Here is a 16,920-nt window from a genome sequence, read left to right as displayed (position 1 = left end):
AATGTATATAAACCTCTATATTGGAAGTGACACCTTTAAAGAATACTCTATAGTGGGTTATTCCTAGCAGAGGGCCCAAGGAAGAGAAGCATGATTCTCTGTTTGGCACTTGAGCTATACAGTGCCCCCTTAGGCCAGCACTTGGCATAACACAGTGCATGAGATTTGTATGTTAAGTTAGGTTCAAATGCTTGGTGAATAAAACAAATATGTGACCACACAACTTTCATTTCATTTTAAAATTTATTTATTTAATTTCATATTTAAAATAACAAAATTCCGGTCTGCAACAGCAGAACCAGACGGCATCCAGGCAGCATACATTAAGCGAATAATATTAAGAAACAACAGCCACGCTTACATCTTTAAATACTTTCGATAACTTAAGTAAACTCACAAAAAATATATATCAGATTCATACATCTTTGGAATAAAACAGACTTTCACAGCGCAGATAGGCAGAAATACCAATACAAAAAATATATTACATTTGTAACCCATTCTGATGTGGAAAAGGAAAGGGAGGGACTATTTCTAGAAGAAAATCTTTAGTAAATTGCATTATGCAATTTTCTTCTGATCTAATTTTGTAAACAATGTACAAGAACAGAAATTAAAAATGGTCACCGTTGACCAGCAACAGTAGCCAGAAGAGAGAAAAGGGTCGGAGCAGGGAAGGTTTTTTTTTTTTAGATATAAAATAAATACAATATAGGATCTAGTGGAGATGTACAAGGAATAGTATTTGGCTTGTACTAGTGTGAGCTTTTTTTTTCTAAGTATCAACCTATGAGCATCAGCTCAAGTATTGACCCATGTATCATGGTGAAACAATAGTACACCATGGAAGGTGTCAGAACAAGACAGAAACATAGATGTATAAATACATGGGGAATCAACAGAAGAAGGACTTATAAAAATAAACACATATAAACAAGTATTTACATGACAAATGTTCGGGACGAGAGTCCGACAATTTTAAACCACTTCAAACCCCTACATTTATGTAGGTATTTCTAGCAGCAACAGGGATTGGCCCTTGGCTTTCCAAAGCCAAAAGTAGACTTTATTCATCTCCCGCTCCGTGTATCAAAGCCTGGTGGCTGAGTTGTAGTTCCAAAAGATCAGACACTGTATCACATTAAAATGAAGTTGCATTCTGTCTTCAACTTCAGATGGGTGAAAATCTTAGGAGGTCTTTCTCGATTCTTCTTTTCTTCCTAGCAGCCGGTGCTCACGCAACATTCAAGTCCATCTACATTTTAGGTCGGAGCTTCCAAGCTGCACACACCTTGTTCTGGTAGTAAGACGGCCTCGTAGTTACAGGCTGAACGTGGCATTCATTCCGTGTAGACTACAGCTGATCGACCAGCTATGGTTTTCCTGGTCGTGTAAGACTTTCTCAACATTTCAACGTAGGAAGCTCAGATGAGGATTTCTACCATTTCAGAAATGTTGGAGCTTTTTGCAGTAGACACGGTTTCTGAAAAATAAAAAATAAACTGGTTATTAATTAAATGACAATAAATTGGTTTGATGAAGTTAACTATATATTCATTTTTGGACCCTTTTCCATCACTTCGAAGAGCCCTCTTAATTCCCCCATTAGCAGACCGCCCAATACTAAGCCGGAAAACTGGTCATGATAAAGTCATTATTGTAATGTCAAGTATGGAGCTGACATCTAATGACGCGCAACATTCACGCATTTCATATGTATTGGACACACTACATTGCAATATTTGAGATGCCAGCACATGAGAAGCAGCAGGCCGACAGATATTAATATACATTCAATGGATGTCGTGTCAGCATGAAAGCAGATTGTCTATGCATGACTGGATTTTATCCATCTAAGCACTAGCTATGCACCCTAGTGATTCCATTCTCTGATTCACCCTTCACAAAGGCCATTGAATACACAGATGATGAGACAACCATGTGATCAGTCATGTTAATATGTGGCCACGTAAAAAGGAGGACTGCATTCCATACGATGAATTGTAAGAAGGAGTGAAGCCGGGACAGTGGGCCTTCCTTGTTATGTGAAAGGGTTTGTCTGGGATGATGTATTCAGCGCTATTGCTCAAGAATCCAAAATGAGTGCACTGGGTCACAAAGGCCTATTTTCTTTGGCTGTATCGTGAAGTGGTGGTAGTGGCGGGGGGGACATTCCAGACATGTCTGTGGCCTTATGGGGGGGGGGGGGGGGTTGAACTGACTGTATCTGTATGGTGGGATGTAATGGGAACGTGACAAATAGGAGAAAACCTTAGCACTCTATTGCCTAATTGTTCTTAAAGGGGTACTCCGGCCCTAAGACATCTTATCCTCTTACGGACGGAGTACTCCTTTAGGCACCTTATAACTAACAAAAGCATCTTGGTGACACTGAAACTAAGAGATCACATTACTTTTTGTTTCTAATCTGGGAATTTGTAAGAATATAAATTTTCTTCATTCCATTATATGTCACATATAGTCCTATGTCCTATGGCATTCATCAGATTTGATCCTACAGGACAGTGGTCTTCAACCTGCGGACCTCCAGATGTTGCAAAACTACAACTCCCAGCATGCCCGGACAGCCGTTGGCTGTCCGGGCATGCTGGGAATTGTAGTTTTGCAACATCTGGAGGTTCGAAGGTTGAAGACCACTGCTATAGGAGAATGCGGGCAAGGGATCAATAATGTATTCTTTTGTACATCAGAGATGTTCCCCTTCCCCCTTCTTCCCTCAATCTTTGGCCTCACACCTGCATTCTGTTCCCAGCTGCATAGCTGAGATTCATTGGCATTAGTCATCACCAAGGGAGGCCAAGCCTTGGCAGCGATTGTGAGAGGAGAAAGCTCTCAGCTATGCAAGGCTCGGCACAGGCTCAGCCTGGGGGAGGGGAGGTGAGCGAGTGCAGCTTCTGCCATTGCGAAACGTCTTCTGAGGATCAGCATTGAAAGAACAGGCACCCGTTCTAGCAACACAATGTCCACACTTGCATTACAAAAGTATCGCGGAGTGAAGCCTGCTGAAGGGCGAATAAAAGCCTTGTTGATGGGTTTACGTCCAATGTTTACTGTAGTAGTGTTTACGTTAAGTGTGCGCCAAGAGCACACCCTTTCTGCAAATCCATAGTATTTTGTGGGAACTGACTTGTACTACTGGTATAAGGCTTACGAAAATGATAGGCCCAGATTTATCAAACTGTGTGAGAGAAAATGTGGAGTGATTTCCCCACAGCAACCAATCACAGCTCAGGTAACGAGCTCTGGTAAAGTGAAAGCTGAGCTGTGATTGGTTGCTGTGGGGAAATCACTCCACATTTTCTCTCACACAGTTTGATAAATCTGGGCCATAGTCTCTATTAAAAAAAAATCATTTCAATTTCCTACACATCCCCTCTAAACTGACCTAGGATGGACACAAGAGACCTACCTAATGAAGCTGCGATATTGCCCAGAAGGGAGTCTGTGACAGCTGGTAGCTCGGTTGAACAGTCCGTCTGGGTGCTGCCATCTTTGCTGCCATGTTTCGAGTGCACAGGTAAGATGCTAGCATTGGCAGGTGGGGAACAGTTTGATTGGCTGCCTGGAATAGAAACACAAGACATCGTTAAGCAAAATAATTCTGTTTAGAAGGATGACCGGAACTGTCAGGTCTGGTTTTCTTGAAATGCGTTAGTTATATAGGTGTGTAATCACCTGTTGTTTTCTGTGGCATGTTGACTTGTCGCTCTCCAGCCGATGAGTTTGGAGTTGATACAGATAGAGTGAAGATAGAGGGCACAGATTTAGCCGGTCGTAATGGGCTCTGATAGGGTTTGCGTTGCTGCAAGACCTTAATGACTGCATCTTTCTCTAGTATCTGGGCATGTAGAGCTTTAATTCTGTATAGGAAAAACAAAATAAAAATACACTTAGTTATAAATTTACAGAAAAGGTGAAACTAGTGTAGCATTAAGTAAGAAATGTGGGATAGCCTTCATACCTGTTTTCCATTTCTTGGTGCCTGTGGCTGACCATCAGGAGATCCTCATTGAAGCTATTGTTTGGCGAGTGGCGAGGTGAGTGATTGATGATGGTGGTATCTCGCTGGGCGGCAGCAGTAGCGGCAGCATCCATTGCAAATTGGCGCATGGTGCGTTCTTCCAAGTATTTTTGCTCCCACTTGGTCATGTCAGCCTCCAGGGCTAATATCCGTTCTTCTTTTTCTCTCAGCTGCTCAGACAGTACTTGGACAGAAAGCTCAGGTGACTGACCGCTGCTCTGCAACAATGGTTGTCTCTGTTGGACAAAACAAGTTGTGAGTTTCTCTTGTATTTAATAACAGATTGATAATCTAGTGGATATAGTCAGTGTAAAAAACTTTGCACTAAAGTCATCCCTACCTGCTGAGCCCTTAAGTTTTTCAACTCTTGCTCCAGCCTTGTTCTCAGACGCAGTTCTAGCTGTTCTCTCTTTTCGCAGGCAGCTTGGAGTTGGCTCAAAGCTTGTTGTAGTCTCTCCACCTTTTCCACATATGCCCTCTTCTTGCGGAGCTCATCTTCTGTACGAGCCGCTGTGGACTGGGCATTACTAAGAGCTTTCTCCAATAGCTCGGCTCTCCTCCGCTGGTCCTCATTCGCACTACGCAGTAGGATGATCTCCCTCTCCAGCTTCTCTTTGTCTTGCTGCTGTTCACGACCTGTAAGGAATAAACATGTATCATCAATAACCTGAAACTGTTGGTGATTTCTACAATAGGTAGCTAAGCTGATGAACTCTGAAACAGGTTAAAATGAATCAATTCAAAAAGTGAACTTATGCCTGGTGGGAACATCCATCCAGAAACAAATACAAGGCAGGTATAACAAAGAGGTGGTGAGCTGAAGAGTTCCCACTAGGTTTAGAAGACTTGAGACCTGAGAGGTACAATAAGCTCTGCAAACAGCCAAGAGGTCTGGGAGATCCGGACATGTTTACAGGAGCTTTGTCTGTATGTGGAACGACCTAACAAAAATATTCCTAAGTATATGCTAAACTTGACTGCTACTTCACTGTTCCATGAAAAGGTTAAGCAAACATGCAGGTTCCCAGGCTTGGAGAAGCCAGACACTGGGGACATAACAGCTCAAGGAACTATATCCTGGTAAGACCAGTTTTCTCTGGTGGTGTTCCCAGCACTCCAACATTGGGATGTGCACTTCTACCAGTTCATTATGCTGGAATAATAAGTCTAGGGTCCTGGTGCTGTGTTAGATATACGTAATACAGATCCATAGGAACCTGGATCAGCCACTAGTTATCATGATGTCTTAAAACATTACTGTCACTTAAAAACAGAGCTGAGAGCTTCGCTCCCCGGCTCACCGCTCGATCTGACTTGCTGCAGGAGACCGGCTCCATAAATGTAACATTGGGCCATCAAGTGCAACATCTTGGATCAGAAATCCAGGGAGAGAATTGTTCAGCCAAGTGTTCTATTGTGGGGGTCTGAGACCCCGACTGGTCAAAACTGACATGTTTGTGACATTTCAAAAGTTTTTTTCTTTTCTTTTTGTAGTGACATTAATGGTTTAAAAGGGTACTCCACTGCCCAAGTGTTCAGAACATTTTGTGGGTGGGTGCGGGCTGTGGGCCACGCCTCTTATGACGTCAATCCCCTCGTGATGTCATGCTACACCCCCTCCATGTAAGTCTATGGGAGGGGGCGTGGCATTCGCCACGCCCCCTCCCATAGACTTACATTGAGGGGGTTTGGCGAATGCCACGCCCCCTCCCATAGACTTGCATGGAGGGGGCGTGGCATGACATCACAAGGGGAGTGGCCTCGACGTCACGACCCCCCGCAACCAGGGTTCAGAACAAAATGTTCCGGACGCTGGGGCAGTGGAGTACCCCTTTAAAGGTAATGAATTGTAAAAACCCTCAAGTTTGCTGTCAGTATGCTATTTGTTTAATAAGTATTTGACTCATGTAATTTAATTTGTTTAGAAGAAGATTAAATATCACTATTGTGTACAAAGCACTATAATCTTATTTTCCATAGACAAGGACACTGGTCTATTTTTGAACACATCTACAGTACTTCCTCATAGCATCCATTTTTTTAAAAATCTTTTCTTAACTTATGATAATTTTCCACTAGAAAAAACTACCGATCTTATCTGGTAACCCCTGCAGTGCTGGCCAGTCATGTGTTTTTCTCCTTTTTTCCCTCCACTTCTCTGAAGCTAAGAAAAGTGGGAGGGGGGGGATGGGAACGCTGGGCTACTGGAATGCAAAGAATTCAGGTCACATTGAACTCTGTTTGTTTGCTAAAGCAAAATAGCCTTTTCTTCAGGAAGCAAAGAATGGACACACCTCCCCTGTATCCTCAGAAGTGCGTCAGGCCAGGTCCCACGTACACAGCGTTCGGGTTAAGACTCACTTGTTTATGAACTCCTATTAACCCAGGTGTAATGTTTGCAGAGTGTGTAATAGACGTTGAATAAGAATACATTCATCACTCTGTGCCTAGCAGGATATTGGATTCCTATTTTGCATACTAGGATCATTCAACCTGTGTTGGGGGGGGTTGAAGTTTTTTTCTACAGCAATGATCCCTAAACTCTTAAGTTATATAGTTGCTTTGTAAAGATTACAACTTACACTGAGCAAGCAGCTTGGATACAGCTCCATGGTTGTCCTCTCGGCTCTCCAAGCTTCTGGCTGCCAGCTGTTTGTTTGCCGATTCCAATCGTTCTAAAGAAAAAAATCAAAAAAATTATTTTTAGAATTCAGCAATAAAAACTTCCACACCGATATATATAACACAATATTCAACTCTACTCTCAACTTATCCCTCCTTTCACTTATTTCTGCGGCTTCCTCCCGAGTGGCATGGTCTTCTTCTCAAAAATAACATTTCGTATATAGAACAGCAGTGCCCCAGAATCTTGTCTATTACAAGACGATACTCTAATGAATACAATGTTAATGGGCTATGTAGGCTAATGAGCTTGGTCAGAAAACTTCATTGTCTTCCCTTTGATTCCATTGTCCGACTTCTCTTCCTACATGGCTTTTCAAGGACTTGATGGTCTTGAGAGACTGAGTCCACTCACTTAACACTAATGTCCATTGTGAGAAGATGATAATGATTGATAGCACATAACATGGCAAGTTACTCTTCCCTCACCTCTTAGGTCGCGGTTAAAGTCTTGCATGCGTCTCATCTCTCCTTCCATCTTGGTCCTCATGGCGGTCTCTAGTGACTCCCTCTTTGAGGACCCTTTCATGAGGCTATCATAGGCTTCAGAGATTCGCTGAATTTCTGTCTCCAGCTACAAAAAAAGAAGAGGTATGAATATTTATTAGTGTACTGAAGATTATTACACAACCATTATCTACTAAAGTTTTGGATGCAGGTTCTGTATGTGCATAGTACAATAATAATAATATTTAATCTATATAAGACTCCTACATTGTTTTATTTTTATAAAAAATTTGGTGTTTTAGGCACAATCTAAGTCTTAATAGGACTCCCGTCATCCAATATGGATCTCATTGCAGTTTCTTTATAAATGGAATAGTTTTAAAGGGCCCAGACAACACCATGGCACTTGCGGATTTCAGCACTGATTATGTCTGTAGACTTCATGCCACCTGCCTGTCTGGATTACACATTTGCTAAAGGGGCTGGCACCCCCTCCCTATTGCTTACAGCTGAGGCCTTCCTAACACAGGCACCTTTTCATCCGCACACAATGGCTCATTTGTGCCACATCAGGTCAGCTCAAGCAGAACACAAAACCCAAGCAACTGTCAGCGGCCTTCAGCTCTACGTGTGCCTTTAACAAATGGCTTATAGCTGCCTCCTTGTGCAAAGAGTCCTCGCAGCTGTTAAAAGGAAGACTATGAGAAAGAGGGGGGGGGGGGAATGGGGCGGGAAAAAGTGAAAGGGCTAACAAAACGAAACCGAGAGGGGTAGACACCCCACCCTCTATGACCAGCTGGAGAACCTTCACAATAACCTGTTTGTTGATGGGAATCATAATGGGGTTTCCAACATGTAGGGGCTGATGCACTAGACAAGAAAGACAGCTGCTAGGTAGCAGTTCCTAGATAAACAATTCACTTGTAGCGTGTGCCTTCAACAATAACACCAGGCTACTTATATTGGTTTTTTACCTTTTGGATTCTGACAGCTTTTTCGCTGTAAGTCTCAAGTTCCCTGCGCAACTTTTCATTCTCTCGTAGCAGAGCGTCCATTCGAGCCATGTGATTCCCCGCTGCATTAAAGGACACCATTTGGCCATATTGCATGTTAGGATCCTGCATCATCCTGCAAGGGAAGAACATTAAGTCAGATCTATCTGCATATATTAACTTAGCAACAGATCTTTACTTGTTTTATGATGTAAATCAGTTCCAAATGCTAATGCTAATTGATAAAGCTTCCTTCCTGTCCTAAAATAACCAAATGACTTCACCTTCCATTGGAAAGAGTTTTTATAACACTGTAGAGAGATTAGCATTAACTTGTAGATGAGACCTGCACGGTCTTGTACAAACTACACAAAGCTGCATCGTTCCCAGCGAATCGACCTCCAAAACCTTAATCTAACATATCAGCCTAAGAATATAATGAGACTTTAGGATAGAACTTGGCCTCCCAGTAGGCCAAGATAAAGCAGCACCATTCCATCTTAGGTCTGGAGTATGCCTGCAATTCACTATCAATATAATTACATAGCATATACATTATTGATCTTCCTTATCCTACATTTGCCACCTATGATCAAAATACCATTATAGAGCTAGCCCGGATGCCAACGTCTGGAAGGAAGGCAGTTGCTCTAGGTGCACTGCCTAAAGCCAGAAGAATACTCCTTCCTTTTCACTGTTCCTTGACTGGAACTTTAGGAATTCATAATGGCTATCACAATGGGGATGGTATTTCCGTCACTGAGACTGATCGCTGCCAAAGGGGTTACAAGAACTAACAAGGGAGAAAATTCTTTTACTATGAGGCTGAAAATATTCCTTCACTATTATCCGCATCTCTCGCATACAGAGCTGCTTCCTGCCTTTGCTTATCTCTTCCTGTGGGAACAATGCAGAATTGTCGGAGCCCACCAGCTCAGTGTTTAGTGTCTGCGATCTCTTTTAAATGCCAAAGAGATTTTTATATCTGCCTTTGAAGTAGTAGTATTCTAATACAATGTTGGTCTGTCTGTAAAGATGAACCCAATCTATGTGCTCAGGCAGTTACAGTTCACATAGTCAACTGTTTGAAGTCTGGTTTAAAGGGTATCATACAGAAGACCATGTTAGACTAAAAGAAATAGGACAATAGACATATATGTGCTTACCTGACATCAGGCTGATGGTACAATGGGAGCTCTCCAGAATATCTTCTTTGTTCGGGAGCATAGCCGCTGATCTGGTCATGTTGGCTATAAGCTGGGTATTCAGGTGGGGCATTTCTGTACTGTACTCCTCCATCTTGTTGTCCACGAGCAACTGACAGCTGGTACTGTTTAGTAAGTTGAGGGAAGCTGTGCGAAGAGCTCATGAGATTCTGTGACTTGGCGCCATTGCGTTCAAGAGACATCTGCAGTAACCTTTCACTTAGAGATCGTACATGGCCATGTTTCAGCTCCATAAGGGTCTGGTCTTGCCTCTGAGGAACAGGTTCAACTTTCTGGACATTTTGAACTGCATAATATTGAGAAAGGGCCGCTTTGGCTTCTTCGTAGGTTGGGAGCTCCTCACCTTTATGTTGGAACTCATAAGCTTTGTACATAGGGTTCTCCAAGTAGAAATGGTCACAATGATGCTCCTGCCCCTGAGGTTCCTGCCTTGTTGAAGGGCTCCCCTGCATCTCCTCTTGTTCAAGGCTTTCAAGGGATGACCTTGGGCTTCCATTGACCCCACCACCCCTCAAAGCCTGCTGTTGGATGGCCAACAATGTGCGATTCTCACTCAGATTCCCATATCTCAGTTGCTCCTGAATAAGACGGTGCAGGACCGTTCCAGACGAATCCTCCGCTGTTCTCATTCTTGCTCAAAAGATAAATATAAATCCCACAAGTGAAAAAAAATAAAAATACTGGATAATCCTTTCTCTGAATCTTCTGGTGATCTAAGGAACTGGAGATAGCAGCCTGTAAAACGGAAAGACAAAATATTAAAATTGATTTTGATAATGGTCTACTACACTCATCAGTTGATCTTCTACTGTATCTCTTATGATCTCCTTAAATGTTATTACCATTTCCTTCTCAAGATTTTATTTAGTGGAAACTCTATCAAACTAGGTGCATGTCAATGGAAAACATACGAAAGGACATGGCTGGAGGCTGAGGAACCCTGCTTATTACTGAGCATTTAGCAGCAAAGGATTGACCTTGATGCTACCTATTGTGGTTATTAGCAAATACCTTTCTGCTGCTTTTGTCCCTACCACCCGCTGTTTCCCAGTAACCTGGAGAGGTAAGACTTTTGACCTGTTTTTGTTTTAGAAAGGGGGCTGCATTCGTGATTGGAATTTCTCCCTCCCTTTTTTTCTAAAGAGATAAGGTCCAGTATTTCTTTGGTATGCCCCCCTGCAGCTTCGGTTTTGTAGCCTCCCTCTCCAAGACCAGATATCCTAGTTGAAGTTGAACAACAAACCAAACGATGTTCTATCTACAGAAGGGTTTGCAGTTGAGTGCAAACATAAATTTTATCAAAAATAAAACTGTTAATTTAGTAAATACATACAGCTAGAATAGGCTTAATATGTGACAATGGTGATGATGGGTTAAATAAATTCCCTGTATAAAATATTCTACACATTGCTGTCCGCAACATCCTTATGTGATGAATTTAGTGACCACAAACCTGTGGATTTCCTGCTATCTTAATGCCCAGAGCTGTTTTCCACACTGTATGAGATACTACCACCTGACGAATATCTACGACGTGACATCACTGGTCCCTTTGTGTTGCAATTGACATTCTTTGCGGATTGCAGCCCTGCCACAGCTATACAAAAGCTTATACTCAAAATAAGAACAATAACACAAAAAAAATCCCCTATGAATTCCTAAGCCATTGCTAGTGGTGACCAAACACCTGCATTTCTTTCCGTCTGTCCCCATGAAAGAATGCACCATTGTTAACCCTAAACACTGTAAACAACGTATACAAAACACTAGACCCGCATTATCATAACTATATATTTATGTCATTAACTATTTTGAAGACAAGCACATTTCTGAAGCTCAACAGAAGTAATGTCAACCCGACCAACACGAGACCAATTCTACATACACACATCTACACCACAACCATATCCACTATTTGCCACTATTTTTTATTTTTTTTATTTACAGAAAGTAAGCTCAGGCATTTTTATAAAACGAAATCATATATAATAAATATACAAACTAAGTCACGATACATCCATCAGCAAAAAATATTTTCTGTCTACAACAGTTGTGTTAACATATGTTGGGTGAAACCACGTTTACTATCACAGAATAATAACACCCATCTAAAAACAAACATCTACGCTTAAAAACACATTTGAGTAAATGCAACAACATTGTAATAAAAAGTTAAAAAATTGCAACATTTGCAAACTGCCTAAAATAAAAGCTGTGCAGCTAAATAATGCGGAAAACTAAACGCATACATGTCACGTAAGATAACAGGATGGAATGGTGGTGGGCTCTTACCAGATCATTGCCAATGTGTGCAGCAGTGTGGGTGCCAGCATGTGCCAGTGTCCTTGGTGTGAGTGATCGTCAGTGTTGGGAGCAGGCTGTGCACAGCCTGAGAGCTCAGAGCAGACTGACTCTCTCACTCACACACTGGCTGTACTGCCTCAATAGCTGTGCTATGCGAGGAATGTGAGAGTTTCAGGCTCCCCCTGGGATAACAGCTTTAACCACACATAACCTTTCTCCTGCCCCTCCTCTCCCCTCCCTCTCCTGGGACTATGCTCTCCGCCCTCTCTCCAGGAGCTGCACATACCTCTACACTCCACTAGGGGCAGCAGAGTCCCCTGCAGTCTTGTGTATTGAACAGCACTGGAAGGAGAGAAGAACAAAGAGCAGAATAAGGTCCCAACGTGCTGCAGTGTCTGAATTCACATCCAAAAATACATCATATCACTGTATAACATATATTGTATGTTATTATTGTACATACAAACGTACACATGGAACTACAACCTACCACTTTATGTCTGGTCTATTAAATAATAATAATAATTATTATTATTATTATTATTATTATTATTAAATAATAATAATCTACTACTACAGGGCTGGCTCCACCTATAGGCAAAATAGGCAGCCGCCTTGAGCACCCTCTTGATAGGGGGCGCCACTCTGCCTGCCACAAGAAAGTTAGACAGACAGCATTCAAACCACTAAAGGTAATTACATAAGGAGGGGGTTTGTCACAGTGTGTCACCCCAGTAGTAAGGAGATTACATGAGGAGGAGGTTTGTTACAGTGTGTCACCCCAGTAGTAAGGAGATTACATGAGGTGGAGGTTTGTTACAGTGTATCACCCCAGTAGTAAGGAGATTACATGAGGAGGAGGTTTGTTACAGTGTGTCACCCCAGTAGTAAGGAGATTATATGAGGTGGGGGTTTGTTACAGTGTGTCACCCCAGTAGTAAGGAGATTACATGAGGAGGGGGTTTGTTACAGTGTGTCACCCCAGTAGTAAGATAAGATGACATGAGGAGGAGGTTTGTTACAGTGTGTCACCCCAGTAGTAAGGAGATTACATGAGGAGGAGGTTTGTTACAGTGTGTCGCCCCAGTAGTAAAGAGATTACATGAGGTTTGTTACAGTGTGTCACCCCAGTAGTAAGGAGATTACATGAGGAGGGGGTTTGTTACAGTGTGTCTCCCCAGTAGTAAGGAGATTACATGAGGAGGAGGTTTGTTACAGTGTGTCACCCCAGTAGTAAGGAGATTACATGTGGAGGAGGTTTGTTACAGTGTGTCACCCCAGTAGTAAGGAGATTACATGAGGAGGGGGTTTGTTACAGTGTGTCACCCCAGTAGTAAGGAGATTACATGAGGAGGAGGTTTGTTACAGTGTGTCACCCCAGTAGTAAGGAGATTACATGAGGAGGAGGTTTGTTACAGTGTGTCACCCCAGTAGTAAGGAGATTACATAAGGTTTGTTACAGTGTGTCACCCCAGTAGTAAGGAGATTACATCAGGTTTGTTACAGTGTTTCACCCCAGTAGTAAGGAGATTACATGAGAAGGGGGTTTGTTACAGTGTGTCACCCCAGTAGTAAGGGGATTACATGAGGAGAAGGTTTGTTACAGTGTGTCACCCTAGTAGTCTGAAGATTACTTGAGGAGTTTGTTACAGTGTGTCTCCCCAGCAGTAAACTAATTACAAGAAAAGTGGGCTTGTTACAGTGTGTCACCCCAGTAGTGAGGCGGGGCATGTCAAAGGTCAAGAGACAAGGGGCAGCAAAATTAGCTTTTGGTTAGGGTGGCAAAAATCCTTGCACCAGCCCTGCACTACTATTAATGTTGCTACTAATATTAACAATAATGTACAGTATTTGTATTTTATAAACTATGCTCCATTGTTAATAGATACTACAGGAATGGTGCCGGAATGAATACTAACAGGCCTGCAATCAATTATGTATCTATTTTTCTTATTGCTCTACTAGATCAGCTCTCTGTCCCTTGCAACAAGTGAACTGGTGTACAGACAAGCTGTAGAAGAAAGCAACTGTCTAATATTGCAATATTAAGTAATTATATATATATATATATATATATATATATATATATATATTATTATTATTATTATTAATTTTTTTTTTTTTTTTTTTTTTTTTAATCCAGGCACCATGAAATGTAAAACTTCTATGTACAAAAAATGTATTTAAAGGATAGATTATAACTAGTTGATGTGTGGGGGTCTAACCACTGAGATCCCCCTGAAAACGAAAATTCAATTCAATTGCTCCCTAAGTGAATGGAGTGGCAACATGCATGTTTGACCACCAGTGCATGCTGCAACATTGTTGAGCACTGAACTTGTGGATTTTTGGAGGTCCTGTTGACAGTGAATAGGGGGGATTGCCAATAGTGATGAGCGGCAGGGGCCATATTCGAATTCACGATATTTAGCGAATATATGGACGAATTTTCGTCCTATGTTTCGCGAAACTCGCATATTCGCCATGTTCCTTTTTTTCATGCGAAAACTTGTAATGAAATTCGCATAGGGCACATGCGCAATTATATATTTCACCTAAAAGAAGGGAGGGATCAGCGTCCAGTCTGGAAGTGCCGATATTTGCATAAATATTTGCATAAATTCGATTAAATAAAAAAAATTGAAAATATTTGTAATTACTAATATATATACACTATATTCTAAATATTCACAGGACAGATGATAACTTGATGATCTGTTGGGGTCTGACTGCCGGGACCTAGACTGAATATGAAAAAGCAGATCATTCATCCCCCGAGTCAATAGAGCTGTGTCACCCATGCTTGGCAACTAGTGCTGAGTGCGACTATTCGAAATGTGAATTTTTACCGTGAATATCACCACTCAACACGCGAAGTGCTGATATTCACGGTAAAAATTCGCATTTAGAATAGTCGCGCTCAACACTAGTGTCCAAGCATGGGTGACACAGCTCTATTGACTGAATGATCTGCTTTTTCATATTCAGTCTAGGTCCCAGCAGTCAGACCCCAACAGATCATCATGTTATCATCTGTCCTGTGGATAGGGATGATGGGATAACCTCTTTAATCACTTTGCCACAGTGTCTCAAAATACTAAATTAATAGATATGGATTTTTACATTTTACACTATAGCAGTGCTCTTCAAACTGTGGACCTCCAGATGTTGCTAAACTACAACTCCCAGCATGCCCGGACAGCCTACGGCTGTCCTGGCATGCTGGGAGTTGTAGTTTTGCAACATCTGTAGATCCACAGTTTGGAGAGCACTGCTATAGTGTAAAACTATGAAAAATCTAAAATCTGCTTAATTCTTTGGCTGCATCAGTGTAGGAGGTTTACCTGCAGTCTTTTGTAAAACCACAGGTAAAACATTGCAAAGACACAATGATATATGGCAAACGACAAGCTAGCCTTTATACCTATATATGGCAAACGACAAGCTAGCCTTTATACCTATATATGGCAAATGACAAGCTAGCCTTTATACCTATATATGGCAAATGACAAGCTAGCCTTTATACCTATATATGGCAAATGACAAGCTAGCCTTTATACCTATATATGGCAAACGACAAGCTAGCCTTTATACCTATATATGGCAAATGACAAGCTAGCCTTTATACCTATATATGGCAAATGACAAGCTAGCCTTTATACCTATATATGGCAAACGACAAGCTAACCTTTATACCTATATATGGCAAACGACAAGCTAGCCTTTATACCTATATATGGCAAATGACAAGCTAGCCTTTATCTACTACCTATGGAAAGAACACACAGAACAATGAAACAACAGGTTTCAAATTTAAAGTACAATAGAAAATTCCCTGCAGCTCACGTAATGAAACAATTTGTAGATTATGTCTAATGTTACTTATGGAATGCTTTACATACAGGAAGGCAGGAGCATTACAAGAGCAGGTTGCGTATATATATATATATATATATATATATATATATATACACAGTATATATATATATATCACAGTCTCTATAGACATACCGTACCCTGTGGGTCAGACATAACACAGTGCATCTAGATAATAAATTCATGTATACAGTATCTCCCATAGGAGAGTCCACCCCTTACGTTTTTGTAAAAAAAAAAAATCTTTTCCTGTGACAACACTGAAGAAATGACAGTCTACTACAATGTAAAGTAGTGAGCGCACAACCTGTATAGCATTGTTTAATGTTGTGTCCCCCCCCCCCCCAAAATAATTCAATACACAGCCATTAATGTCTAAACCTTGGCACCAAAAGTGATTACACCCCTAAGTGGTAATATCCAAATTGGGCCCAAAGTGTCAATATTTTGCGTGGCCACCATTATTTTCCAGCACTGCCTTAAAGGGGTACTTCGGTGGAAAACTTTTAAATATATATATAGTTCATCAAAGTCAATGCAGCACTACTTAGCCAAAGATGTGTGGTGCCAGCGTCCCGACCCGATCACAGTCCGTGCAATAGAAGAAACTGGCGCAGCACTCCAAAAAACGGTAAAAATGTGGTAAATTTATTCCTCCATGTCAAAACAAGTGAGACGTTTCAGCTCCTCAATGGAGCTTTTTTCAAACATTTTATTTTTTTATTTATTATTTTTTTTTAAATCAACTGGTGCAAAAAGTAAACCGATTTGTAAATGACTTCTTTTAAAAATTCTTAATCCTTTCAGTACTCAATAGCGGCTGTATACTACAGAGGAAATTCTTTTCTTTTTGGATTTCCTTTCTCTCATGACCACAGTGCTCTCTGCTGACACCTCTGTCTATTTTAGGAACTGTCCAGAGCAGCATATGTTTGCTATGGGGATGTTCTCCTGATCTGGACAGTTCCTGATAAGGACAGAAGTGTCAGCAGAGAGCACTGTGGTCGTGACAGGAAAGAAATCCAAAAAGAAAAGAACTTCCTCGGTAGTATAGAGCTGCTTATAAGTACTGGAAGGATTAAGATTTTTTTTAATAGAAGTAATTTACAAATCTGTTTAACTTTCTGGCACCAGTTGATTTAAAAAAAAGGAAAAAAAAGTTTTCTACTGGAGTACCCGCCTCTTGGGCATAGAGTTCACCAGAACTACACAGGTTCGCACTGGAGTCCTCCATGACAACATCTCGGAGCCGGGGGATGTTAGAGACCTTGCTCTTCCCCTACCTTCAGTTTGAGGATGCCCCCACAGATGCTCAATAGAGTTTATGCTTGGAGTCATGCTTGGCCAGTCC

General features: G+C 41.4%; 1 protein-coding gene across 2 annotated transcripts in view; it reads right to left on the bottom strand.

Annotated features, from left to right (window-relative positions):
- Positions 1-253: 253 nt before the first annotated feature.
- The window catches only part of AMOTL2 (angiomotin like 2), a 40,799-nt gene continuing 24,132 nt past the window's right edge, over positions 254-16,920 (bottom strand). The window contains exons 1-10 of one of the 2 annotated variants that reach the window (XM_056564399.1): positions 11,682-11,848; positions 9,330-10,124; positions 8,146-8,299; positions 7,154-7,298; positions 6,625-6,717; positions 4,383-4,678; positions 3,983-4,278; positions 3,697-3,881; positions 3,431-3,583; positions 254-1,483 (exon numbers count right to left, since the gene is read on the bottom strand). In XM_056564399.1, the coding sequence (XP_056420374.1) occupies positions 1,425-1,483; positions 3,431-3,583; positions 3,697-3,881; positions 3,983-4,278; positions 4,383-4,678; positions 6,625-6,717; positions 7,154-7,298; positions 8,146-8,299; positions 9,330-10,018 (2,070 nt within the window). In that variant the 5' untranslated portion in view covers positions 10,019-10,124; positions 11,682-11,848 and the 3' untranslated portion in view covers positions 254-1,424. Of the gene's footprint in view, positions 1,484-3,430; positions 3,584-3,696; positions 3,882-3,982; positions 4,279-4,382; positions 4,679-6,624; positions 6,718-7,153; positions 7,299-8,145; positions 8,300-9,329; positions 10,125-11,681; positions 11,849-16,920 lie in introns of those variants that run through there. The other variant, XM_056564400.1, reaches the window with a different exon arrangement.

Source organism: Hyla sarda, chromosome 3 (genome assembly GCF_029499605.1).
Source record: "Hyla sarda isolate aHylSar1 chromosome 3, aHylSar1.hap1, whole genome shotgun sequence".
In the NCBI taxonomy this organism is placed as follows: domain Eukaryota; kingdom Metazoa; phylum Chordata; class Amphibia; order Anura; family Hylidae; genus Hyla; species Hyla sarda.
This window is presented reverse-complemented; position numbering and strand designations above follow the sequence as displayed.